The following is a 27723-nucleotide window of genomic DNA, read 5'->3' as shown; positions in this document are numbered from 1 at the left end:
TGACCATCTTTCAGAGGTTTTAAGTGAAAACGATACGATAGTTCCCTTGCTGTACAGGTTTGCTGGTATCTTCCAAATATGGCCGACTTTCTGTTAATGATTTCATGTTCCCATTCCCTATACAATCTGTTTTTCTGATGCATAAACCTTTTTTTATTCAAAGATCAAGCAATAATTAAAATATGAAACCATAGCTAGTAAAATGAATATAAACAAAATATATGCAAATGTGCACATTTGAAACACAGAAAGTGGCTTCAACACAACCTCCCACTTCAAAATCACAAAAAGTAAATGTAAGGGTTTGAAAAATAAATAAAAACAATATGGGAACACAACAACAATCCTTTTTGGGATTCCCCCCCTTTGAGGAATGTGTTGAAAATATAACAGGAGACAAATGAGAGGAGGCGGTGTGCTGCAGCGTAGTAGACAGTTGCATTATTCCAAAAGAGCCAAGGAGGGAATAAGGAAAACTCACCATGGAGTTTTAATGGAAAAACATCCCGCCCCAAAGAGGTAGGGTCTTCATGTGAGGGGGGTGGGGGGAGGGTGAAGGGGGCGGGTGGATATAGACATAGACGGAAAAACCATTATTAAACTAGCACACTTGAGCAAACACACTTTTCACATTACATACTTTTTGACATGTCTGTTTAAGTGCACAACACATATGAGGCAGGAAACAGAATGTCTGTGCGCTAAAATGGATTTGAAAACCTGCGGGGATGACTTGATGATTCATCTGCTCAAGCTGCTCCGTAAAGTGTGATACCATATATTTGGCAGATGCAGCATGTCCACAGACTTTGTTTTTTTCTTTCTCTTCAGACATCTGTCATGTTTCATTTCTCCCTTTACTTCAAAAGGGGTTTGGTACATGTGCGGAAACATGTAGGTCTGAATCTAACGATGGGAAAGTGTGTTTGAGATTAAGAGGTGTTTTCCCGATGTGTATAAAAACTGGAGACACGGATAAAACCAACAGCACTCGTTGTTTACATGCAACTTTTTTTCTTATTTTCATAGTTGTGTATTGTCTTTTGAATGTGCGTGTGGGAAAATGTGTTATGCTAACACAGTGTGTGTGTGTTTGTGTCATCCAGAGTGTAGTGTCTTTGCAACAGTGCTTGTGTTTCTGATGTTTACAAGACATTAGGAGTGGGAGTGTGTTCCTGTGTTTATTCTGCATTTCCAGAGATAGTGACAGAGCTCCGTAAACAGTTTACAGTAAATAAGCTTTTTCCCTACAGCAATAAAGGTCTGATGAGACTGAACTATGTCCCCGCCAGCCAATGTACCCCAGTCATGAAAAAAAACAAGAATCCCTGGCCAACCAAAGCACTCTGCAGCACTTCTTTATTTTATCACTGCATCCGTCCGGGCCCTCCCAATGATAGCATTCAGTCTTCAATTAGTCTTGGTACATGGATGTGTAGAAAAATGTTCCGGTGGGAGAAAGGAAGCAACGATTTGCCTTGGAATTTCTTATTCCTTGGATGCAATTTGAGAAATGACCATGCTGGTTGATGTAATGGAGGCCCCTGGTGAACTGCCACTTATCACAAAGTTAGCGTCTACCCTCTGCCCAGCCTATCGAACCTGCTGAGCCCCCCACTCAGCCTCCAGCTGGGTAAATGGATGGACTCCAATGGGAGAGTGATGGACGAATGGGGTGAAATCTCATTGGGGGTAGCAAAGGCTAAGTAGGCTTTGGGGTTTACAAGATGGCACTTACATTTCTCACCATTACTCTCTTGGAAGTTATTGTTTGTGAAATACACTGTTGGTGGCTTACACGTTGACTGGAGTTAATGGCAGTAGAAGTTAAAGAACAACTGTCCAGTTAAAAACAATACTGAGAACATTCTTACAAAGTCCCTTCACGTTGATCCTTTTAAGTAAGGGTTCACTGTGGCCACATATACACGCATATGTAAAGGCTATTCATAAAAGGTTTATAACCAGGGGTGCACATAACTTTTTGAGTGAGTTACTCAGATGAGTACCAGGAGACAGCGTTTGGTACTCACCCCACACAAAGTGTGGTCCTCCTCAGTGTCTCCTTCCCTGTCCTCTATTTACACTTCTTGCATGCAAGATGATGAAGATGATGAAGATGCGCCTCCCTGTCTCTTTTTAAACCTCCGATTTGCTTTCTCCAAAACTTGTTGCCAAAACTGTGAAGTCCTTGCATTTCCTGAGGCCAAGTTGAAGGATCAAATACTAAGGAATTATCACATGACTTGAAGTCATATCTGATTCCAGATGTGGGAAGTTACTAAGTACACTTATTCAAGTACTGTACTTAAGTACAATTTTGAGATATTTGTACTTTACTTGACTTTGATCTAATTTGTCAAACAAGCTGCACCTTTACCAGCTTTGAGAACACTTTAATGATCAATCATTACAAAACATATCATATATATTATTCTGAAATGGACCAATCTGCACAATGACTACTTTTACTGTCGCTACTTTCACTATATTTTGATGAGAATACTTTTCTACTTTTACTTGAGTAACATTTTGAATGCAGGACCTTTAATGTAACAGAGTATTCCTACACTCTGGTACTTCTACTTTTACTCAAGTACAAGATATGAGTACTTCTTCGACCTCTGTCTGATTTCAAACTCTTCCATAACACACTGAGTACGTTTGCAACTGTTTGTTTCACTCCACTTTGTTGTAAATAAAACTGCAGCAGCTTGACCGCTGCGCGTGAACATTGTGATCAGCAGATTTTGCGCAGTTCTCCAGTGTGTGCGCGGGGCACAGAATGTGCACAGGGGAGTCTCCCACTGCAGCCAGTTGGTGGAGATTTGTCACAATTCTGTTGTTCATACCGACGTTAACCCTGTCTGTGCACACGGCGAACAACCCTGTCGTCCAGTGATCTAAGCCTCTGCCTCCTGCAAAGTTTCACAGGTCCGTCGGTTATGTCCTGCGCGGCCAGCACCCAGTTCAGTCAGTCACAGAAAGTCCGAAGATTTTTAGCAGGGAGCAAAACGGCAACGTAGCTGCTTAATGTCTTTGGGTTTTTTGACATGTCTCGTAGTTTACTCCATTGATTGTTGACAAGAAACACGTGTAGACGAAATATGTGTTTTGTTTTGATGTTTTGAGGTACGCAAAGGCGCGTAGTGACACAAGGGACGTTGCGCAATTCAGATTTTTTCCGCGCATGCATACCTGCGTACCAGTTATGTGCACCCCTGATTATAACCATAGTTGCTTGCAGCAATTGAACATATTTGAGTAACGTTGGGACAATTGGGGGAAAAAAGCCCAAACAATAGTCTTGTAAGAATTAGTAGTACAGTATCCTCAAAGATAAAACGTTACAGTAGTCAAACCTCTCATTTGTCAGGGACATGACAAAACCAACATAAAGAATAAACTTTCACAATAAGTTTCTTAGACATGACATCATTTGACTTCAGCTGGCAACCTTCGTTGCATGTTATATTTTTTGTTCTCTACCTACATTTCCTGTCTGTCTCTAATGTCCATTAAAAGGCAAACATGTCTAAAAAATATTTACAAAACGAAAAAATATAAATTTGTGTCACAGATGTATGTGACGACTGAGCCTATACTGTAGATGTGCAATAATGTTTGGTGTACATTCTGAATTGGTTACTTTGGATTGCATTCCGTGTGGCTGACTTAGGTCATCCATTATTGAGCGTGGGAGTGAATGTTTATCACATCTTATGAGCTGGATTAAATGTGTGAATGTGTATGAATGTGGTTGTGTTAAAGTGTAAATTTTGGTTTGTGTAATGTAATATAGCTTTAGTATTTAAAATAAAAATGTGCACACTGCTTAAAAAAAAGGTAATTTTGAGAAAAACATTTTGGAGAATGACCTTAGCAAAGATAAAGGATGGCATGTTTTGTGACGCAATGCCCAAGCCAGCCGTTTTGGTGAAGAAAAGTCCCAGGTCAGTGGCATGTTTGGAAACACAAGTAAAACATGGGTCAGTTGAGTAAAAGCGGAGTAAGGAAGCAAGTGGGAGTGTTACAGAGATGAGGCAGGAGTGGAAAAGAGCTGAGCATTATCGACCTATGAGGGTGACGACCCCACTCACGGAGAATAATCGTTTTCACATGCATCTCTTAACCTTTTGGCTTTAATAGCAGCTCCGCCTGGGTCATTAAAACGGGAGGGAGGTAAGGTGATTTGTGCAAATGGTTTAGTCTTGCTGTCATGTGATGTCGCACACTGCATCTTTAAAGCCCATCCGGCCTGAGCGAGGCTCTGTACAACAATGGCTCTAGCACTGGGCTGGACGTATTAGAGTAATCTGAAGGCACATCTGCACCAGGTCACAGGGTCTCATTAATTCTCTCTTCTCTGTTGTCTTTATTGTTACCTTGCCTGCACTCTATTTGCATTTGTCATCAGCGGGATTTGGTCGAGGGTGGTGTTTTGTTTTGCGTGCGACAATCTTTCTTTTTGTATTTTCATTCGTTGGTATTAAAGTGTGTAGATGGGATAAGTGTGCAATTGTTTGTCTGCTTGTACATTTAAAATGTGTCACTCTCTGATTTTCTGGGTTAAACCCTCACACAAATCTGGTCTTTTTTTTCTCTTAATCTTTTGACAGAGTCTACAGTGACAGTTCGCCCAAAAGAGAAAAGAGTCTTTTGACTTTTTCTTTACAGAGATTTCATTCATTTCGGGCCAACTTTCTACCAAATTTCAGGAAACCAGACACTGACAACCCTCTCCTTGTTTGGGACTCTAAGAAGAGTTTGAGGACTAGCAGAAGCTTGGCTGTGCTCCTCCACTCCATGACCTGACCTTTTGGAGGGGGGTTATCAGGCGGATGCTAAGCTACATCCGAATGTACCTCCCTTTAACAGGAGGACAACACCAAAATGTAAAATAAGAGGGAAGGAGGCTTGAAAGCTTCCTTTAAAACACAAAATCTCGGCCTGCCGCCAGTGGTGGAAGACGCACTCAGATGTTATGCCTAAGGGGGCTCGGTTATGATCACTTTCAGGTTCATATTTATATTTAGTGCCTCTTCTGTGACATGTCTCCATGCTTTAATGTTCAAAAAGGTCTTTATTTTTCTCATACTGCCTGTGATGCAGCACCTCTTTTCACCCTCTGTCTGAAACCAGAGCCCAGTCTGCTCTGATTGGTTAGCTGGCCGGCTTTGTCGTGATTGGTCAACAGCTTAGAGATGTCCCACCCCTTAGCCTATCTCGTAGAATGTGTTGGAGCTCAAACCAATAGAAGCACGAGTGTTACATAATGATGTCACAATGTAACGGAAGTAAACAAAAGAGTCCAATGGAGGCGTTTCAGGCATTGATAAATGCATCAATATCATTATTGATGCATTTATATGTTCATCACAGCTGGTAAAGTGGTTGAGCTCATTTGAGATAATTTTACATATACATATCAGAGTTCCCGTTAGAATATTTTTTCGCCGGTCAACATGTCCGTTAAAGTTTAAATCTTCCGGACACAATTTGAAAAGTGCCGGTCAAAGGTCTTCTTTGTTATTTATTGAGCGTTAAAACAAATTCATATGATTCGATATTAAAAAAACTAATAAGATTATATTAACTATTCAAAAGTGTACAGTCATTTACAATAACAAGGGAATAATAAACGGAGCGCTCTCTCCCTCTCCTGACAGCCCTTCAGTATCATGCAGCTCGCGGATCAGTAATGAGTGACCCGACAGTAAAACTAAACATATCTATAACTAGTTTAGGTAGTTTGAGAGGTAATTAAAAATAGCTACGTGTGATATTCTAACCTGAAGAGTGTGTGTTTTGTTTCGCTCACCGCTGCATGTGATCATGCAGAGCCGCGTGTCGACTCGTCAGCAGCAGCTGATCTCTCTCTCCCTTCAGATTAGACTTCACTCGTGTTTATGTCCATATCGATCAGATCTAGCTAGTTCTAGCTAATGATATGACTACCTGCTTATTAAAAGACACCTAAACAATAAGCGTCGCTATGCAACCGGGTGAGGCCGCAAAGTATAGCGCAGCATTATGCATTCGTTTACATGCCGACCGGAACCCAGAGGCATTACCAACAGATCAACGCACAATCAACCCATACAGGACATCTCTTTCTCCACATTACGTGTTAGACACATAGGTTAGACACAGTGGCGAGTCTACGGGGTGGCAGCTGCCACCTCAGAAAAAAGCCTTGCCACCCCAGCTGCCACCCCATTTGGCAGCTTTGTTTTGAAAGAAAAGTTGTGGCTTGGCTCATAGGACATTTATGAGACAAAGTCTCTAATGTCCGAGTGCAAGTCAATGCAGCACAAGGCGCGAGCTTGGAAATATGATTGGCGGCGATTTCATTTGAACGGGAGGACAGCGCAAAACGAGAAGCATTTCGGATACAAGTAGACAGAAGGAATGGGGTATTTGCGGTCAGGGTATGGCTGGGGTAGGCTGCGGTCAGGGTATGGCTGGGGTAGGCTACAGCCATACCAATAAATGGCTTAGCCCCACCATGAAAAATGATGTGAAAGTAAGCTAAATAAAGTCTTCCAACTCGCGCGGAGTAAATTGCACAGACAGCGGTTAGTAAGATTGATTTCAGTAGCCACTTGTCTGGAAATACCGAAGACTAGAAACGGTTTTGAAAACTTTTGTCACGTAGTGATCGTCTTCTCAATAGAACATCTTTGATAATGTCTTCTGGCCAATCAGAATCAAGATAACGGCGTGGTGTTGTTGCAGGAAGTCCCGACGGAGAATACTTTTGCTGTAGTACATCTCTATATACATAGGTACAACTATAAGACCCCACGGTTTGATGATTGATAGGTGTGTGGGCTGTCTTTCATTTTGACACACAGAACAATGGGGGCTATCCACCCTTATCCACAATGTAAAGTAATTCACATAGCCTTTTCCCTCTCCTATCTGTGAGGAGCAGCAGGTTCAGCTTTCAGAGCAAAGTAACAAAAAACTAAAATGGCATTCATTTTTTTAAATACGTCCTGTCGTAATATATATTTATTTATTTTTCTTCTCAAGAGAGCACCAGAATGTGTATTTGATGTTAGTATTTAAAAAAATCTCCTGGGGGAGAATCCCTGCAGGGGTTGGGTTTTCAACTCTTTCACCTGTGGGGAAATTGCAGGATTGGCTCCAGGTCGCCCTTTTTATTTACTACAAGACAAATGTGCCTTTTTATTTCATACAGTTCAATTTGGATTGAGACAGGGAAATAATCTAAACCTTACGCGTGGCGTTTCACTGTCAAGGGAAGCGTGTATGTAATTACATTGCAAATACTGACTTGAGCCCCACCACTGTATGGGTTAGCCCAGGGGTCGGCAACCCGCGGCCCACGGGCCGGATGCGGCCCTTTAAGCCCTCTGCTCTGGCTCCCTTGAGTTTAGACAAAAATAAGAAGGAAATAAAATAAAAGTATTTGTAGGACTATTTATATTTTGTTGCATGGTTGAAAATGTTTCGTATCTTGTATTTTGAGGTGATACTGTGACACATAAATAAAAAACAAAACGGTTTTAATTAGGTCAACTAAAATATGCGTCACATCCTGCTAGGGTCCCGCGCGAGCGCCTTTTCCTGCGGGTGAATAACCTGACCCCCGGCTCGATGAGCGAACTATGGATAAATCAAAGAACAGTACCGGAGGAACACAGGATTTAATTCTGTGTGGACAGAGTTATATGCTTTCACAGCAAACGATGCTGGTTTACCGGTATGTTTGATATGTAGAGAGAAGTTTTTCAAAGGAGGAACAACGGGAACAACACGGAGAGGAAGAAAGCTGACGATCTTCAATCATAATTCAATGGGGTATGTCATTTATTTCAGAAAACACTTTTTGTTATATTCCATGGAATGCTCTTTACATCCCGATAGCAATGAATATATTAAATGCTTTGACAATAAATACATACAAAAATTAATCTCTGGAAGCCGTAGCGCTGTAAAAAGCACGACCAATCATCTGAGCCGGCCCGGCTAAAATAACTGGATGGCCTACCTGCCTGTCAGCCTGTCAGCCTTCCATCTGTGCACAAATGTATCTTGTGCGCTCATTGGTCATGTGTGCGTTAGTGTGTGTTGGAGGAGGGGCTCTGTGAGGAAGTCTGAAGGAAGAGGCATATTTTTTCCGGTTGTGTATTTTCAAATTCTAGCGCACTCGATCTGGTTTCTCCATTCTTACCTACCCTACCTTTAACTCTTTTTAGGGTGCAGCTATATGTTTTATTTATTTCAAAGTGGGCCCGTTTTAATAATATTTATTTTTCCTTTGAATGTGCAGAGGACTCCCCAAGTGCTGTGTTTAATTTATTTTAAAGTAGGCCTGTGTATTATTTGTAATTCTCCTTATAGGAGTTCTTTGTTTCTTATTAGAGGTTAACAGTTTTATATAATGTAATAAATAGCCTAATAAATGCAAAAAAACTGTAATTTTTGTCTGATATAACAATAAATACAACTTTTAGCTATCAAGCTACGAAATATGTTTTGCGGCTCCAGACAAAAAGATGTTTGGGAAAAAGAAGCAAAATGGCTCTTTTGGTCAAAAAGGTTGCAGACCCCTGGGTTAGCCCTACCATAGATTAACCAACACAAATACTCTGGCGCCGCAACTGTTTGCGGTCTACTATTACAGAGAAGAGCCTGTCAAGTTTGGCTGTACTCAGCATTGAATCAAAACGCACCATAGCTTTAAATCTTAATAAGTTTGTGAGGCGTTTTGCTGATCAAGATGGTAATCGCCACATTCAGCTGTTGTAGGCATGCCAACTTGATGCTCTGCTCACGGATGAGTCGATGAGAATAATAAACTGTTAAGAAGATGACCTTACATGTGTAAATATATGTTTCTTCTTTGTGGGGGTCTGCCCCCAAAAAACTGTTTCAAGTCCTGAGAAAGTCAAATAAGACGGTTTGTAAAACTTCACTGCCCAGCCAAAAAAAAGTAACCACTTTGATTAACTAGGCCAGTAGGTAAGGGCTTTCCACTGGATAATAACTTCAGTGATGTATATGTTTTAGCTGAATACACGTTTTTTAACCCTAACTGATGCAGTTAGTCATTTCTTTAATGTTTGTTCTTTCTGATGTAAAGTCAAGGTTGTAACTGTTTGCAATGAAGTTGTGGGGCGCTGAACTGTTCCTTTGATTCTTTTGAATTATGATAGTAATTACTTATCTTTCAAATTTGAAGAAGGGTGAGCAAGCATCTTGAGGAACGTTCATCATTAACTCCTCCAAAAAATATAGTTTATTTAATAATAACACTGAATATGTGAATCATAACAGTGATTGACAGCTGATAGGAATAATATGATTGTTAATTTTATCATATTCATACAGACACACATCGATGAGACAGTTAATGTACTTATTGCAGCAGTCTGCATATTTGGTACCTCTGCTGGTCTAAGAGTTAAACCAACTCATTCAGTTAAAATTCATTAAATTACACCTGCCACCTTATATATTTATATTTAAGGCTTTACTGATGTGCCACAATAATGTCACCTAATGTTATTGAGTTAAAATATCAATATTGTGGCTTTCCAAGTTAACATTGATTGATATGACTGCGATTAAATCAGCATATACTTCTGCCAGGGGATGCCACCCCTCAAAATCTCCTGCCACCCTCTTGCCACCCCATGAATATTTGTCTAGATCCGCCCCTGGTTAGACATTGTAATTGACTATTATTGTCTGTCACATACTCTTCTTGTCTGTCACATAAGTGGCGCAAGTTGCGCAACTGATCCGGTATTGCGCTAAGGGGAAATATATTTTGACCGGACGCTTTGACCGGAGAGATTTAGATTTGGCGGTCTTCTACATATTTTACCAGTCGTAGTCCGGTAATTACCGGCTAACGGGAACTCTGATACATATATATCTTTGTTTGTTAAACACATCTGAATGTGTCAAACTAAAGTTGTCAAATAAATGTACTGGAGCAAAAAGTACAGAAGTATACGTGTACCTCAAAATTGTAATCAGGTACAACACTTGATTAAATGTACATGATTAAATCTCACAACTGGCTGTTGCATTGCGTTCTTGGTAGAGTTGTTGGCAGGTACTGGGGTTGTGTCAACGCTGAGGAGGAAACCGGTTCGAATCATGGCTGCTGTCACTTTACTCATGTCATCCCTTGTATCTTCCCATTTCAAATCTATATCTCTAATAAAGGCTAAAAATTGCCCTAAAAAATAAAATGCGAGTCAACTACAGAATGTGCACATTGGTAGACATTCTAGAGTCCATGAAGGTATCCATTAAATGAGCCTGGTCACACAAAGGGTGAAAAAGCTTCATCAAAGTGTCTATTTGTGCATGTGTCTGTGTGTTTGTGTCACGGCAGAGTGCACACAAAGACAGCCTAGTAGGGAATGTAGGTTAAGCAGCTGGTGTGTTCCTCTGCAGCCCTGCCAACAGTGATCTGCCCATACAGGTGTAAATACAGCTGCCACACACACACACACACACACACACACACACACACACACACACACACACACACACACACACACACACACACACACACACACACACACACACACACACACACACACACACACACACACACACACACACACACACACACACACACACACACACACACACACACACACACACACACACACACACACACACACACACACACACACACACACACACACACACACACACACACACACACACACACACACACAGTGGAGCAACATGTTTGGCCCCTAGAGTGGGGGCTGATATCATATGCTTTCACGCTATACTTGCACAGGAGTGCCCAGGCACCATCTGTCTGTCTGTGCAGCCAGCCCTCTCTATCTTTGTGTGTGCGTGTGCGTGTGTGTGTGTATGTGTGTGTGTGTGTGTGTTTGGGGTACTGGTGCAGCCGTGTGCATGCAGGAGCAGGCCGCACAGCTGCATGTCCTGATGCATTAATACTGACACCTCCTCCGGCCTGGATGGAGGTAAGAAAGAGGCAGTCTGGTACTGTCCTACACAGCCAATAATTCACATTTTTAAATAAGTAAAATGGGTCTTAAATGTGAAATATTAGTCAAATGTGTACATAATTAGATGGTTTTAGGGTTAAAAATAATTGTAGCTATTCATTTATTGTTTTTAAAAAGTGTGTGCGTGTGATGATACATGTTATGCTTATACTAACTCATTCCCCTGAGCCATTGAGCTTTATTGTCTACTTTAATGTCAGTGTTTACTATATTTGACCTATTTTAGACCAATGTTTATACTGATGACATATATGTTTAGTGACCATTTAGTTAGATTAGTTTATGTTTAGGGTATTTTGATGGTGTTAAGGCATTTTTTGGCTTGTCAATGAGGCTTTATATTCAACTTTCTCAAATATTAAAAGTGTTAGTAATATATGTGTTAAATACTTTCTGTAAAGTGTCTGGGCCCTTATTCTATAGCTTTGGGTAGATAATGGGGGTCCCATTTCAAATATTGCCATTATGTCTTCTGATTGTACCTGTAAAATGTTCTGTTTGCGTGAAAAATTGTTGAAGAGCCGCCCTATTGCACACAGTGGGTGTTTCTCAATGTAGAGTACACTTGCTTGGTAGCACATGTCTTCAGAGTCACTTGCTTCAGAAGCGAGGCAAGAATACTTCCTGGCATTCGGAAAACGAAGAGTGGAACAGGCGAGCAAGTGTGCAGGTGTGCTTCATATGAGAGGCCCCGCCTTACATTTTCCGCCACAGATTTGGGGAAATTGGTCCGTGCACAAAGCATTGTGGGGATTTTAAGACCGCGGAGTCTACACATGTGCAGCCTCGAAATGTCTCGCTACGAAGTACGCCGGGCTCGGTAGAATTCCAAGAATGATGGACATTGGAACAGTACTTCGGCGGCACTCGATGACGTAGTATGCTTGAAATAGTGGCTCTGGAGCAGCTTTACTCGACATTGAGAAACACCCAGTGACATGCTTCCTCATTAACATTAATTCCCACACTGTAATCTATTACCAAGTCCCACATTCAAAGTCCTACTGTCTGAAATATTCACTAGAGTAAAAAATGTGTTTTAAAATCTTTGTTGAACATTTCCCCCAACAATTGCACTATTTCCTTCCACCAACGAACATGTATTTGTAACACAAAGTATTGAAAAGTATAAAGAAATAGTAGTCAGCATTAAATATCTGGTCAGATTCTTAAGGTTTCATGAGATTGTTTTTGATTTGAAACGTTCCTAATTACATTTTATTTAGGCAAATATTCGGTTATATATTTTAATAAAATTAAGAACAAAAATAAAGACTTATATCTAAACACACATATTGCGCCTAGTATCGGAAGGTTTAAAATAATATACTGCGGTATATTTCAAAGATATGACCATGACAAACTTGTGGAATTTGGAAAGAGCAACACCAGACAGAGAAGCACTTTGCAGCAGGGAAATAAATAAAATAAATACAAAAATAAATGTAGTTATTACTGCTTACACAGAAAGTTGGAGGCATAATAATGGACAAATAACTCATTTAAACATCGATCGGCCAGTGAAAAATGAAAACAAAATAATAGCAATAATAATGAGTGATTAGGATAGAGGCAAAAATAAATAAGAGAAATGAGTGTCAAGTGAATGTAAAAATAGAAATAGGACTACAGCAAGTACAGGCATAATAAAAATTGAATATAAAAATTATTACAGATGACATAAAGATGAAAATAAACATCTAAAAAAAAAAGTTGGACTTAGAATAGCAACAAATAACTTTAAAATGAACACAAACAACACAAAAGCTCTCATTGAAAGGGAATTTGATTCGACTCAGAGAACCCTGCATTGCATGACGTTAAACATTACAATGCCAAAACCAAATGCAAACCACCAGTGTCAGGACATCATAATAAATACTCCAAAGCGGGACACCGAAAGCAATAATACGTGTTGCAAACCGAACACACTTTGCAAGTCATCTTAATGCTTTGAAAGAAAGGCTTAATGTCGGTCACTTCCACCGCAGGATCAAGTCTCTTAAGCTCACTTATCAAATATCACACGAGAAATAAATCCATCACTGTCCGTTCACATCATTATAGCATTTCATATTCAAAAACGGCATGAAAATTACATTTAAATAAAAATATTGAAATCCGCCCATATTTGTGGAGCCACCTGTACTGTATGTAAATGCACTTAGAAAAGGCCTGCTGTTGCTCATGGTCTTAAAACTACATGATTTCAATGCATGGCGACGATCCAGCTCTAAAAGAAGAAGAAAAAATAACCGAGGACGAAGGTACTTTTTATTTTTTCTTATAATACTGGAAGCTAGCAGGGTTAAACTGCATCTGGCGTATCTTGAATATTATTTTAAATTATTGTAAGGGTTTTTATTTCTATTCTCGTTATGAGTTAGGTGTTTTATCTGCTTTCCAAACAGCCCTCAGGCTAAGTTCGCATGTCTGTTCTGCTTCATTAGCCTATGCAAAAAAGTGGTGGCCTGAGACAAGGAATCCATGAGCATCGGATGGATGCGAGAGAAAAAGCTCCGGGCTTTGTTGACACAATACAGTGTTTTTACAGTGTGATTGATAGAAAAAGACAGCAAATCAAAGGACTGAAGTTAAGGATGAAATACAGTGTGATTTAAATGTTCTTCAACGGCAGCCAAACTGTAAATGAGTTTGATAGGCTGCCAATAACACCTTTACACTCTGGAGACATCACCATTTAAAGGACTAATTTGTATACTCAGTGCATTGCACCTGGGAGACTTTTACAAAAGAGAGTTTTTATTTAAAACAAGTACAATGACAAATAGATAAGTCTAATTTAATAATTTATACCTATATATTTAAACATTGTATTTATTAATTTTGACTTTTTTTATTCTTTACATTTCATTTACTTTACATTTGACTATTTATTTATTCTCTCTTGTATTCTTTGACATTGTTATTTTTACAATTTGTGTTCTATTGTTTTCATCCAAATGTCCTTTCTATGTATAATGTGGATGTGCAATATCAATGTAATATCCATCCGATGTACTATGTGGATACAGCTGAATGAAAATGGAAATAAAAGTAGGCCAAAGTGTGAATATGTTTATTTACTTTTAAATTGTTATTATATTGTTTATTTCTTTCGATGTATAAACTATGAAAAACTGAAATGAAACTAAGTGCCATGGTTTGGCAATAATAGTTCAACATGAGGCAACTCCTTAACTTTGATTTGTTGTGCATGTTAAAATGTGTATTTTGTTACGTCTAAATGTATTTTCAAACAAAATATATAAAGAATCCTTAAATGTTACCTACTAAAAGTCATTCAACAGTCTATAACCCTCAATGATGCTGTATTGACGTTTCTTCAACAACTCCTTAGGCCTGTACTACGAAGCCGGTTCAACCTAACCTGGATATGTTTGAGTTAGCCGGTTGGCCTAATCGAAAACATACGCGCTCTCGCTAAACGGTCCTACGACGCGGGTTATCAAGTGGATCGCTCAAGCCAGCCGTGTCCTATCTAGTTAGGTGTGCGTTCACATAAAAGGGGCGGGGTTAGCAACATCTGACCAATCACAAACATGGAGAAGCGTACTGACAGCGCAGCGTCATACTTCCTGAATGAAAAGTGAAGTATAATATAGACAAATATGAAGACGTTAAACTTGAAACATCCATGACTTCAACACTTTATCCAGGATAAAAGCCATATAGTTGCACCTGCAAGGTGAATACAGCTGGTAACAGAAAAAGTGTTTGAATGCGTACATTAACAGGTTTATGATATCACTGCCCCGTCTAAGACACGATCTGACTTTAATTACATTTGTCTCGAGTGTTTCCTCAACTTAATGTGTTGCTTAAAATAATACTTCTGCATACAGTATGTGACACTGTGAGTGTTGCACGGACAGATACGGCTCAGCTGACTCAGATAAGGAAATATGATACATTATGATGTGATATGCCGCGGACTGTACTTAATGTTACTTTGATCCGGTTACTTATGTTGTGGCAGATATTTAAGTAAGCTTTCTTAACGCTAATGTTATAATAGTCAGATTGCTCTGAAGATGGGAGGTGATATTCTATTAATGTTCACGTTCACACAGTCGGTGATTTTTACTGGCCGTCTTTCCTGCAAAGGCAGTTTTTCTGTATTTCCTTTCTCCTGTAATATGACTTGATAGCTTTAAACTCTGCACACTGAGCTCTGATTGGTCAGCAGGCGGTGCTTTCACTGAGTTGATCTCTTAGCCTGCAACCTAACCCGCTCCGGACCAGTTCAGCCACTCAGCATAAGTTACCATGGAGATCTAGCCTGCTAAAAGAGAACCAGCGTCGTAGGACCGGAAACCCAGAGTTTTCCCTGAAGTTAGCCGGCTAAGCGAAAATCCGGCTTCGTAGTACAGGCCTCTGCTGTTACATGCAATCAACAACCTAACAACAACAAAATAAAACTACAACACATCCAAATAAAAATAGTGTAAATAATGTCCTGCATTCCGAGGCAAGATGTCACCAAGCTACCAGTCATGTCATAACTCATGTAACTAGCGTATAAAGAGATTACGAATGATTGACAAGTAAGGGATAATGTGTAGCGATCCGATCATTGCTATGAAACCAACCCTGATACGATGAATCCTTTCTTACAGCTATATTACAGTGGGTTACACTCCTTTAAGTGTGTTTGGATGGCTTATACATGCACAATATGGGGTTAAAGTGAAGGGTTAAGATGTGCATGAGTGTGCTTCCTACCCGGAGCGCTTGGTGATGGTGCCCAGGGTCATGGGCTGTTTGATCTGAGCCAGAGGCAGCACCACGGTGAGGCTCGGCAGTGGGGCCAGCCGCGGGTTCCCCATGTTGTTGTTGGTGAAGTTGTTGTATGAATCCTGGCTGCTCAGCTTGGCTGGAAACACACAGATATACAGTATTACAAGTGTGAAAAACATTGGATTTTCTCCAGGTTGGGAAAGCTTTTTAATAGATTTGAAGGGAAATATTTAAATCGAGAGCCTTCCACGTAGTTGTACTGAGAATCATACTGTGTGGTATCTGGTCAAACCTTTCACACGTGATAATATGTTTTGGTGAAAAGCGGTTCCTTGTTTATCGTTACAGATGAATCCCAAGTTCTAAGTTCGAGTTGTATTAAAAATTCCCTCATTCACTTTTATCCATTGCTCACTTTGAATTGCAGATAACCGGGTGACCTTCAACATTTTTATCAAAATCGCAATATCCACATTTCTTGGTTAAGGCAAAATATGTGAAAATATAATTCTGAATGAAGCAGAAAAGTCTCGGCCTACAAACGATACTTTTTAAAACTTGTTTAAAATATTTGATAATAGCTTATCTTTTGGTACAACCCTTTAAAAAAAAAGTTACACAAATATAATTTAAAATACATTTTTCAAAGATAGTGTTAGTATGTTTTTTAAATGATAATTTGGGCCAGGTGAAAGCTCAGTGGTTAGTGATAGTGGCCCCAATGCGGTGTCTGTTGCCAAGATGAACCCACGGATATCATCCCCTCTATCTCAAAGAAATAAATATATATATATATATAGTTAACTTGAATATATCGAAAGACATTGCAATTTCAGTCAAAATACTCGCAATCACGTTGTTTACAAAACTGAAACACCTATTGTTACATAAGGAAATCTTGTTTGAATATACTGAGCACTCTTATATTGAAGCTTTTTGCTTAAACTCTCTCTCTATCACACACACACACACACACACACACACACACACACACACACACACACACACACACACACACGTTCAAGGCCTCCTGTGGAATGATTGAAAATAACCAGCTCAAGATGCTACATTACAAAGGCTGTAGCTCGGCTTTTAGTGCCTGGCAGTCTGTTAATCAAGGCCAATCAACACACACACACACACACACACACACACACACACACACACACACACACACACACACACACACACACACACACACACACACACACACACACACACACACACACACACACACACACACACACACACACACACACACACAAATCTCAAATCCAATGCGGCTCAAGCTAAACATAATCAGACCATGTCGAAGGTCTAATGAATGTAACCAGGTATACCAGGAGAGAGGCTGCTAGCTTGTGACACTCACTATTTAACCAAAGACATACAGTTAGCTTCCATCTTACTGGGTAACACTCCTTTCACATTTGTTAGTAAGGCAGGCTGAGATAATCTCTGATACGAAAAGTCATGCAATTGTGTGCATGTAAAATAAACACATGATTTGTTTTTATTTCAAACAAAAAAGCCAAAGCATATTTCATTGTGTAAGATAACATGTGGCAAGAAATGTTTATATTGTACAATAACCAATATTATTTTATAAATCCATTAAAAGAGTTCTAAAGCAGCCCACAGTATTACTGTGGGCAAAATCCTGGTAACATCTCAATTGTAGTCAGGTTTTATGAGAAATTGATTCCTGCATTATGATACATTATGTCAGGAAAATGCTAATTATTAAGTTGAAATATGGTTCATATTTTTGAATGGAACTTTTTTCTGTTATCGGACTCAGTTCCTCATGTTGCTGTTATTTATATACATCATTTCTATAAGCTCAGTTCCATTTACCTCCATTGTAAAGGGACACACATCTCTAAAGCTTATTTCTAAACCTTGAGAGAAAAACTGCATGGCAACATACCACCAGGGCCAAGTACAACACTATGGGTTTGTATTGTCACGTTGGTACAATGGGAAAAGAAACAGTCACATAGAAACAGTAAGAAAGAAACATTACACTATAGGGGGAAAATAAATGTGGATAATAAAACAAATATGCCCCCGTAATCCTGTGACAAAGCCACGACAAATACAAGAGACCCTGCTGATTCAATGTGCAGCAAAAAAGAAAATCCAAGTTCAAGTGCTTTCAAAAGAAATAAAGAGCTAACCACAATACGCTCTCTGAATGTTTTCCTTGTTCCATTTGTTGCCTTAATAGATGAGTGACAGCCACGCAATATAAAGGACTGAAAAGGAGGAAGGGGGGGACGCGAAGACAAAGAAAACAAGGCGGACATCAAAGGTTACAATAAAGGTATAGGAGGAGAGTGCCTCGTCTTTATTTGGAAAGGAGCGATCAAGAGGAGGCTGAATGCGAGCGGAAAGGGACTGCTGAGTGTTTTGGACCAGTCTTTTAGATCATTAACGTGTAGCTCTGAGATTCATTAGTCCTGCCAAACCTCCGCGTTGTGGGCCTCTAAAGGGCCGTCCTTCAGACCTCCGCTGGCCCACAATGCCGCATGACCTTCAGAGGCGGAGAGGAGACCATTACACAAACTTGTCCTTCATTTCTTTCTGCTCCTGTATTGGTAAGACTAACAGAGGTCTGTACCGGGACCGATCCTGAAAGTCCTCCAGATTTCAAAAGCTACACCCCGAGAGCTTGGGCAGCCACCTTTTGTGTTGAGGGGAGGGGGGGGGGGGGGAGGGGGGGGGGGGGGAGGGGGGGGGGGGGGGGAATCAGTACAGGAAGCAGCCTGAATAGCCATAATGGTGCTTCAGCAAAGAAGGGAGTGGAGGGTTGGGATTTGGGGGTGGGGGTGTTGACGAATTTAGCATCGTCATTCAAAAAAGGACTTTAGCTTCACTGCTTTATACGCGGTAATCCCCCACCCTTAAAAAATAAGCCTCACTGTGGGTTCTAGAACAGATGCGGGAGTTGATGATCATGCCGTGTTGTCACTCAAGGCAAAGTGCTCCTCAACTGTCATAACCCCCCCAGTGAAGACGACTTCATGTGTAACGTGTTGGAGATCACGGACGGCCAGAAGATGATACATGGGAAGACAGCTTGGATGTCTGAGAGACAGGCAGCAGTGAAGTGTGTGTGTCTGTGTATGTGGTGGCTTGTAGACAAATTGAGTAAAGGTATGCTAACAAATGATAAAGGGAGTGTTTACCTCTACTAATATCAAAGAATAGGAGTGGAAATCATGTCCATCATTTTAGAAAGGCTAAAAACAAATATCAGAATGAAGACTACATATGCTTTTTGTAAATGTGTGTTTACATTATTGCTTTTTATTAAATCAAAAAAAGAAATTATTCGAAAATTCTCTTTCATTCTTGTATTTTGATTTTTGACCTTTCTTGTTTAGATTGTTTTAGTTTGTGCTATATTAATGAATGTGCCTTGCCTTACATACTTTTACACTTAGAAATAGTTTAAGGATTTTTAAATTAAGTTGTGATTTAAAATCATTCTGAAATGTAAGGAATGTCTGCCAAGTGTATAACCAGTCTATATTTGGCCTGTACCATAATTACTACCTGTGCCTATCAATGATACTACATTACTGCAGAAATTACTTTTCCTTGTTCTACAACAAGTATTTATAATAAATAATAATAATAATACATGAGACTTGTATAGTGCTTTTCAGGAAACTCAAAGACGCTTATGGTATAGAAATCCTCTTTTTTAAATGTAACTGTACAGATTTGTTCTATGTTCTAAGCCAGTGCTAAGGCAATAGTTTCAATAAATAGAAACAAGTAAGAAGTAATTCAGAAAGGAAAAGGGCTGACCAAGGATACTACAAAGAGAGAGAGGTAGACAGATGAAAAGAGTCCGTCAGACAGACAGATAGCCCTCGACGGAGGCCATGATTTGATTAATGACCGGGGCGTGATGTGCCCAAGCACTGATACATGACATTCCCATGGAAAAAAGATCCATCAATGCAAATCCAGCTCCGTCGTGTCGTCCGGAGAAAAACTCTGACCCTGCCAAAAAGTCACACTGTCACCTGACTCTCGTCTCCTTTTCTCCTTTTAATCCAACCATCCATCCAGCTCCCCTCAATCCATCCATCCATCCCTGTCTCAACAGCATTTGCATTCTCTCCTCGCATTAAGCCTCTCACTCTAACCTTCGCACTCTTTCCCTCTTCTCAGCCAGTCCCTGACACGCTATCTCATGTTTCTCTCCCCTCTTTAATACCCAATTTGCATCCAATGCAAGCAGTAGGCTGCCGACGAGGAGCCAACGTGCAAAAGGACAAGCTCTGAAGACTTTGTGTATCCACGGACACTTTGTCTTATTTGAATTGTTCTGCCAGAAGAGAATATTTCAGTCAAGGGAAAAGAAAACTCTAGCAGGTCAGAAGAGGATTTGGGTTAAGAGGCAGAGTAATGAAGAGAACAAAAAAAAGATGAAGTCTCAGCAAGGGAACACTTTTTATGGTTTTCACTAGACTTTATGCTTTTGCACAGTTGATATATTTCGGTTACTTCCAGGCCAACAAGATTAAACCGCTCTTTGCATGCAAAAGGCAACAGTTGTAGTGTGTAATAACAACTTTACACCAGTTGGTTGATTTGTTCAACAGAATTGGACTCTTGTCAGAGAATAATATCTCTGCTAAAGCTTTTAGAATCTTAGCCAGACCGTCATTAAAAGTATAGCAATTATTTCATGTATAGCAATTATGTTATATTAAAATATGGGCTGTTTGGCGCAATCTCTAATACTGTCTACCTAAAATAAGGGTTGGCTCTCTTTCCTCAATACTTAGGATATACTGACCAATATATGTCTGTGGCAGAGTTCGCGTTAACCGAATATTTTTCGTCTATGATGGATTTTTTTTTAACAATGACGGAAAAATCTGAAATTCGTCCGTCATTTTGACAGATTAGAACAAACTCAGAACAGCGCCAAAGTTTCCCCGGTGTTATGCTGTGTTATGCATGCCCCCCCGTTGACAGTTCACAAGCGTGTTCCCAATCAGTGCTCATTGGAAAAATTGCAATGGACACTTGTGTTTGAATTCCAAAATACATTTTCATTTAAAAAGATAAAAAAAGTCAGAAAAGTGATTATTCTTTGATCAGGTATTTCCAACAATTCCTTGATTTGAATCAGGGCAAGATACTTACTAACCCTAAACACAATGGCTCCCAATGGAGTGGCCAATGGTGTGTGAATGTTAGGCTCCAGAGCAGATGACCTTGTATGGCAGACTCTGCCGGCTTGTACTGTATATGTAAAAGCACTTTGAGAGGTCGTCAAGAAGTGCTATATAAATGCAGTCCACTTCTATTTCCATATTGTTTTAATAGGATAACATATATTGTTTTTACATTGGGTATAAAACACAAGTACTATATATGCACCAACATTTTAAGTTGTTACCACCCCTTCTAAGTGCAGTTCTATTAAAAAATTGGCCTATATCAGCAACAATGTGTCAGTCTTTGTTCACTGAGGGCCACATACCGAAAATCATACGAAGGGCTGGGACACTCACTAGTGATGAGTTATATTGCCTCATAAGTTAAGTTGTAAGTTAGCAAAATCAATCAAATGTAGGTAAATTATGCTTGACACTTGAATATGCTTTAAGAAAAATAACAGCTTCTATAGGGTTTCATTTATTTTTGTTACAAAAACGGTTTGCTGCTCATTCCTTAAAACAGAAGCCTGAGATCGCTTATAACAAAGGGGAAATAGGAAGGGTATATTTAAAGCTGGTTATGCAAATCAGTTATTTGGCTAGGATTTGTAAGAAAATGTTTTCAACTTTAATTGACTGAATTTATTTGAAAAGTGGGCTTTTTAACACATGAATACTACTGTGTAATATATGTTTACATATATATTTAAGAAGTACAATAAAGGAATAGCACAAGTTTCAGGAGTGGGCCATTGTCCATTATACTTTTTGAAATTGCTGAGGGCCAATTCAAAATAGACAATGGGCCTCAGTTGGCCCCCGGGCCCTAGTTTCGACACCCCTGTACCCACATTCCACCATTCATACCTTGATAGTCCTAAAGGAGGGAGGGATTAAAGCAGGGGATTGAAAAAAGAGGGGTTGGACTCTTTTTGTGCCGAAGAAGAAAGCGGTTCTACTATCCCAGTTCCCCAAAGTATTATTATTAAAACACTAACTTCCACAGGGGAGGAAAGAGGGAGACAGAGATGAATGCAGGGAGGGCTAAAAAAGGTTGAACATAAAGGGGGAAGGAAAAAAAGAAGAAGAAGGAGCTGGGATCCCCACTGGACAGAGTAAAAACAAATTAAAAGAGCCCTTATAAAACACAGATGCTGCAAAGAAAATAAACTTCACAGGATTTACTGTTTTGCAAAGGAATCGGAACACGGGTGGAAAAGCCATCATGTCATTTTCTTTTCCCTTGTCTCTCAGGTAACCTCGCGGCGGAGGGATCTATCTTCTCAGTTTTCCCTTTCCCGCCTGTCTTTTCTTTCTGCACGGACGACGACATTGCTTGTTTACTATTTGCAGTCGAAGCTAAGAGTGAGGGTCAGGCTGGCCTGTGTGAAAATGGCTTCCTGCCCAGTCCTCCACTCCCAAACGGCAAGCTAACGTTTTTTTTTTATATTTTCATTGACATTTCTCATGTCAGGGAGCTAATAAAAAACCAAACACTCAGCGGACAAAATGAAAAAAATGTCAAGACATGATCTTTGTTGGTATTCCTTCATAATATCTGAAATGTGAAAAAGGAAAGAAGGGGCTATGAGAGCAGTTTGTGTTGTAATAAGGAGGAAGATACACTAGCAATGAGGAAACACAACTCATATACACTACATCCAAAAACACTGATTCAAACTTCCTACACACAGCCCATCCTAAATCATAAGAAAACAATTCAGTGAATGGAACACGCGCTAATTTAAAAACACACACAAACAGCACCCTGAAATCAGATATCTAAGTTTACAGCATGTCTGTATTTATCTGGCTTCATCAGACATGACTGAGTAACCAGCAAGAGGAGCTGGAGGGGGGTCAGACATCTCCACTGGATCAGATGACATCCACAACCCAAATTATGTGTGTGTGTGTGTGTGTGTGTGTGTGTGTGTGTGTGTGTGTGTGTGTGTGTGTGTGTGTGTGTGTGTGTGTGTGTGTGTGTGTGTGTGTGTGTGTGTGTGTGTGTGTGTGTGTGTGTATCATTTGATTTGTGTCAAGGAGCTAGTAGCTCACAGTAAAGAGGGATGTTGGGAAAGCAGGAGGTGTATGTGTGCATTTTGGCAAGAGGGGGTGCAAATACACACACACACACACACACACACACACACACACACACACACACACACACACACACACACACACACACACACACACACACACACACACACACACACACACACACACACACACACACACACACACACACACACACACACACACACACACACACACACACACACACACACACACACACACACACACACACACACACACACACACACACACACCAAAGGAGACTAAATAGGAGAGACAGAGACAGTTTGAGAACGAAAGAGTTCATTACATGGTTCCTGTTTTTCTCTTTTTTTCAAAATGTCAATGTAAAAAAAAAAAAAAAAAAAAAAACTACAAGGTGAGACATGGGACACTTTAATATTTTAAAGATATTTAGCATTGTGATCAAAAAAGATCATCTCTGATCATTAAGAGATGAATGCCTTTTTCAATGTTTTTCAATGAGCTAATACTATAAAAACACTGTACCATTTGTTCTCCCTTCTAACTCGTTTAACTTACAGTAATTGTGAGAAAAGGCAAAAATAAATGTGTTTTTTAATGTTTTTCTCCTCGTGTAAGTGATAATGGAAATGTTGAAATGCCCATTATGCATAATGTTATCGATTGAAACATCTTCTTGATTTTATAAAAAGTGAAAATAACTTGTTTCAAGCTGTTCAATGTACATATATGTTTGAATACTTTTTTTTTAAAAGTATTTCAATATTCTACAAACAGCATTAACTTAATCAATACACACTGCTTGCCGTCCATACTGCATAAATATGGTATATTCATTGCACCAGTATTCAACATTGTGTTGTATAAACTACACTTTTATGAATCTTTTAAATGCTAAACTTAATTTTGCCGTTTAGGTATCAGAACTTTGTAGAATGTTGCTTACGTTTATTTTGATTGGATTTGGCAGGACTTAAAAGGAGATAAAGGAGTCCAGTGACAATCATCCACCAGACAAGGTTAAACAAACAAAACATCATAATTCACATCTTCAGCACAAGGAATTTATTGCATATTGCTTGTATAAAATATGTTCTGCAAAACAGACAATTTTGGTATTTCTATTTGTTTTAACTCAATCAAAACAACCTTTGGTATTATACAGTATACTGTATGATAACAAACACATATGGGCACAATAATTCAACATTTCCTACATAAACATTCTATGTTATAGGTGATTATACTGCAGCCGATGCAGAGTTCACTTTTGTTGTTGTTGTTGTAATGTATAGTGATTGACAGTTGCTCTGTTTGAATAGCGGGCAAAAAACAAGATATGATATCAATTTAGGGTTTTGGCAGTCTAAATGAATGGCGTGTAATGCGAATACAATAGGTTTACTTTCAAGCTGGAATATTACTAGTGAGTTGTGTATATGGATTACTATATTTACTTTTACAATATAACACATACCATTAACCATTCCCTTGCACTTTTCATTTCCTCTTTCTATATTGCATTGCTGGAGGAACTTAATATTTGTATGCTGAAACTATTGTGGATATAACAAATAAAGTCTTTGAATTTGTAATCAATACATTAATTAACAAAAATGATTTCCGTTATAGCTGAGAAAATCTTCAATTTCTATCAACAATATGTTGTTTTATTTGACCCAAGCCAAATAACTGTATTTATGAATGATATATTGTACACTTACAAAGAATGGTGTTATTAACAACCTGTTATGCATTGGTGTAAAACCAACACTTTTACTGGCTTTAAGCTTCAGAAACACAGATCAACTCAAATAAGAGAGAAAACAAACCCATTATCCTCACACTGCAGCAGAGCAAAGGTGGGATGTCAAATCTATTGATCCTGCAACATTGAAAGGCTTTGGCTTTCTCAGAGCGTGAACTATTCACATGGTGGGCAATAAGCTGGAAGCCACAAGTGCCTTCTCTGTGTAATTGCAAGCCTGCTTTATTATTTCTTTTATCGCAATTTTGCAAATCAAATAATGATGAGTGCAGCTGCGGGCACCCAGTGATAAGAGAGCTTAGTGGTTGTGGAGATTGAGTTATTAGGGTTTGTACAAAAAGGAAAAAGGTCTTTGGCGGGGCCCCGAAAGCGGGCCAAGATACATATTCCTCGCACTGTGTATTTTTGGTCGCTTTAAAAGCCCCAAAAGTACAGGGGAGGGCTAATTTTCAGAGTAAACAGCTTGTTCGATTGCAGTGTGGTTTTGCGCTGAGCTCTCCGTTTATTGACTCAAGCCGAGCCGGGCTCTGGCCGACCGCAGGGGAGAAGAAGCCTGCCGGTGGAGCCTGCAACAAACACAAGTCTCTTACCTTTGATGGCACACACACTGTAACAAACACGGTTAAATCAAATGTACGGAGTAATGTACAAAGCCCTAATCCTCTTGAGGATATGGCAGGTTGAGGGGGAAAATGCTTTTAAAAGAACATCTGCTCTTTTAGAAAAGCTATTCGTAATTGTGTGTTTCCTCTGCAACCATTTGTAGGGTAAATTATTAAGATAAATAAAGTGTGGTCCAAATGTGATTCTGGATTTTACGAGTCACAAATATTTATAATACAAGGGTAATAAACTCTAATCAGAAAAAATAACAATTTTTTCATAGGTTTAAGAAATTATAAAGATCTAATTAAAATCATTCCTCTATGGCCTTCTTAAGAAAACAACCAAAAGAGGCAAGTAAATGCAAAAAAGACAAATTCAGGTAAGGTTTTTTTTATATGCAACAGTACTATGTTTCGACTGCCTCTTTAAAAGAGAAAAAAAAAGTTTTAAAGAACGGCTGCAAGTTCTTTTGGTTGAAGGAAGGGACCATTCATTAAAAAAGCCAGAGAAATTGGTCCGCTCCTCTACTGCTGTTAGATTTGTATCAAAGCAAAACCCTTGCAGCACAACTCAAGCTTTTCAAGTCTTTTCCTGTCTGCTCTGCTCTGCTCCTCCCTCTGCTAACCGCTGAATCCTGACCTCACAGCGCCACTCAGAGGACAACTCCGGTACTAAAACACAGGGATACCACCAAGCTTTAATGTCTATCATTTGGGGTAATTATACCAAAGTGTAACATTAACTAGTTTTCCTACATACTTATTTTTACTAATAAATTCCATTAGATTATAACATACTTTTGTTATACAAAACATTACATGTTATTTATCTGATAAATTGATCTAAAGCGACGTACTTATGACTATAGAAGCAATTTGGGTGTTAACTATCTTGCCCAGGACAATTTGAAATTTGACTGCAGGGGGTGGGAATCGAACCAATGACCCTGTGATTGGTGTATGCCTATTTACCCCCTGTGTCATGGTCACCCCAAGAAGTTAGTAATGATACTCACCACTATTTTTGCTTTCGTGGTTACACGCGGTGATTGGTACTGTCAACTAGCTCGGCAGTTGATTGCATGAGGATGTATGGGTAACAATATGTTGTGTTATTTAAAAAAAAGTATGTTAAACAAGCAGATTTATTTTTGCTAGAATCATATTGGATTAATGATAATGTCTTCTGTATTTTCACTCATTTAAATGTATAGATTACGACATTATTACTCAATCCCTAAATTCAATAATTTTGCTTTTGTGCCTACTCCTATGTTTGGTTAGGGGTTGCGTCAGTTATAGGCATGCAGAGGTTAAGGATATTTGATTTAGGTAAAAGTAGAGATACTACAGTGTAAAAATACTAAATGATTGGCATCAAAATATACTTAAAGTATTAAAAGTAAAAGTACTTATTGTGCATAATGTCCTAATTTAGAATAATCTATCTTAATTTACTGGATTATTGTTATTAATGCATTAAGGGGTTCATCGCTGCCGGTAAAGATGGAGCTAATTAAATTAATTTATATACTGCTGCTCGATATCTTAACCAATAATAATATATCAGTTTATGTATGAGTTTGTGTATATTTTGTATTAGATTATAATATGAATATGTAAAGTAACTAGAAACGATTTTTCCAAAATGTACAGTAAGTATGAAGTAGCACAAAATGAAAATACTTACAAGCACAAGTACCCCAAATCCGTACTTAAGCACAGTAAATGTACTTTGATAAAGAACACCACTGCAGGCATGGTAAGTGCTCACCATGTTGTGGCTATCTAGGCAAGGCTAGGGATGCTATAACAATAAAATGGGGATGTAGAAGGCAGAATAGGGTGTTTAAAAGAAAGTGCAGAAAATTAAATACAATAAATATGACCAAGACGTGGGCCTGTGGTGACTTTACGAACGCCGGTTAGCTCAGTCTGGACGCTGATCCAAGACAGCTCATCATGATGACATGATGAAATCTGGACAAGTCATCTATCTCACTGTTTCATACTGCGACACGTTTTTGAAATGAGCATGCTAACTTGCTCTGTTAAACCCATCTCCTATCTGTGTGAAACCGAGGTTTCAACATACTCAACTGTACTGTATTCAACTTACTAGAGTATACTGTAAAAACAGGGTCGCACCAAGGTCATGTACTAAAGTGTCACACACCGGCAGTTATTAGGTCATGTTTCCTTGGCATCGACCTCGGTGAAGAGTTGGTGTTTTTCACCAAGGGCCGATGACTGACGGGGGGGAGGAGGGAGGCGAGATAACACCAAAGTCCAAACCC

General features: G+C 39.3%; 1 protein-coding gene and 1 long non-coding RNA gene across 9 annotated transcripts in view; one reads left to right on the top strand and one right to left on the bottom strand.

Moving 5' to 3' along the window:
- LOC307036328 overlaps positions 1 to 27723 on the top strand; it is a 238918-nt gene that overhangs the window by 82329 nt on the left and 128866 nt on the right. The gene's annotated exons all lie outside the window — the stretch shown is intronic.
- bcas3 (BCAS3 microtubule associated cell migration factor) overlaps positions 1 to 27723 on the bottom strand; it is a 363412-nt gene that overhangs the window by 266094 nt on the left and 69595 nt on the right. For all 8 annotated transcript variants that reach the window (XR_013807330.1, XM_079676535.1, XM_079676538.1 and 5 more), the window contains exon 16: positions 15786 to 15936. Coding sequence is in view for 7 of the 8 variants with exons in the window: in XM_079676535.1 (XP_079532661.1) it covers positions 15786 to 15936 (151 nt within the window). In the remaining variant the exon portion in view is untranslated. The remainder of the gene's footprint in view (positions 1 to 15785; positions 15937 to 27723) is intronic.

Source organism: Notothenia rossii (genome assembly GCF_949606895.1).
Source record: "Notothenia rossii genome assembly, chromosome: 4".
Classification (NCBI taxonomy): Eukaryota; Metazoa; Chordata; class Actinopteri; order Perciformes; family Nototheniidae; genus Notothenia; species Notothenia rossii.
Note: the sequence above shows the minus strand (reverse complement) of the source record. Positions and strands in the feature narration are given on the sequence as shown.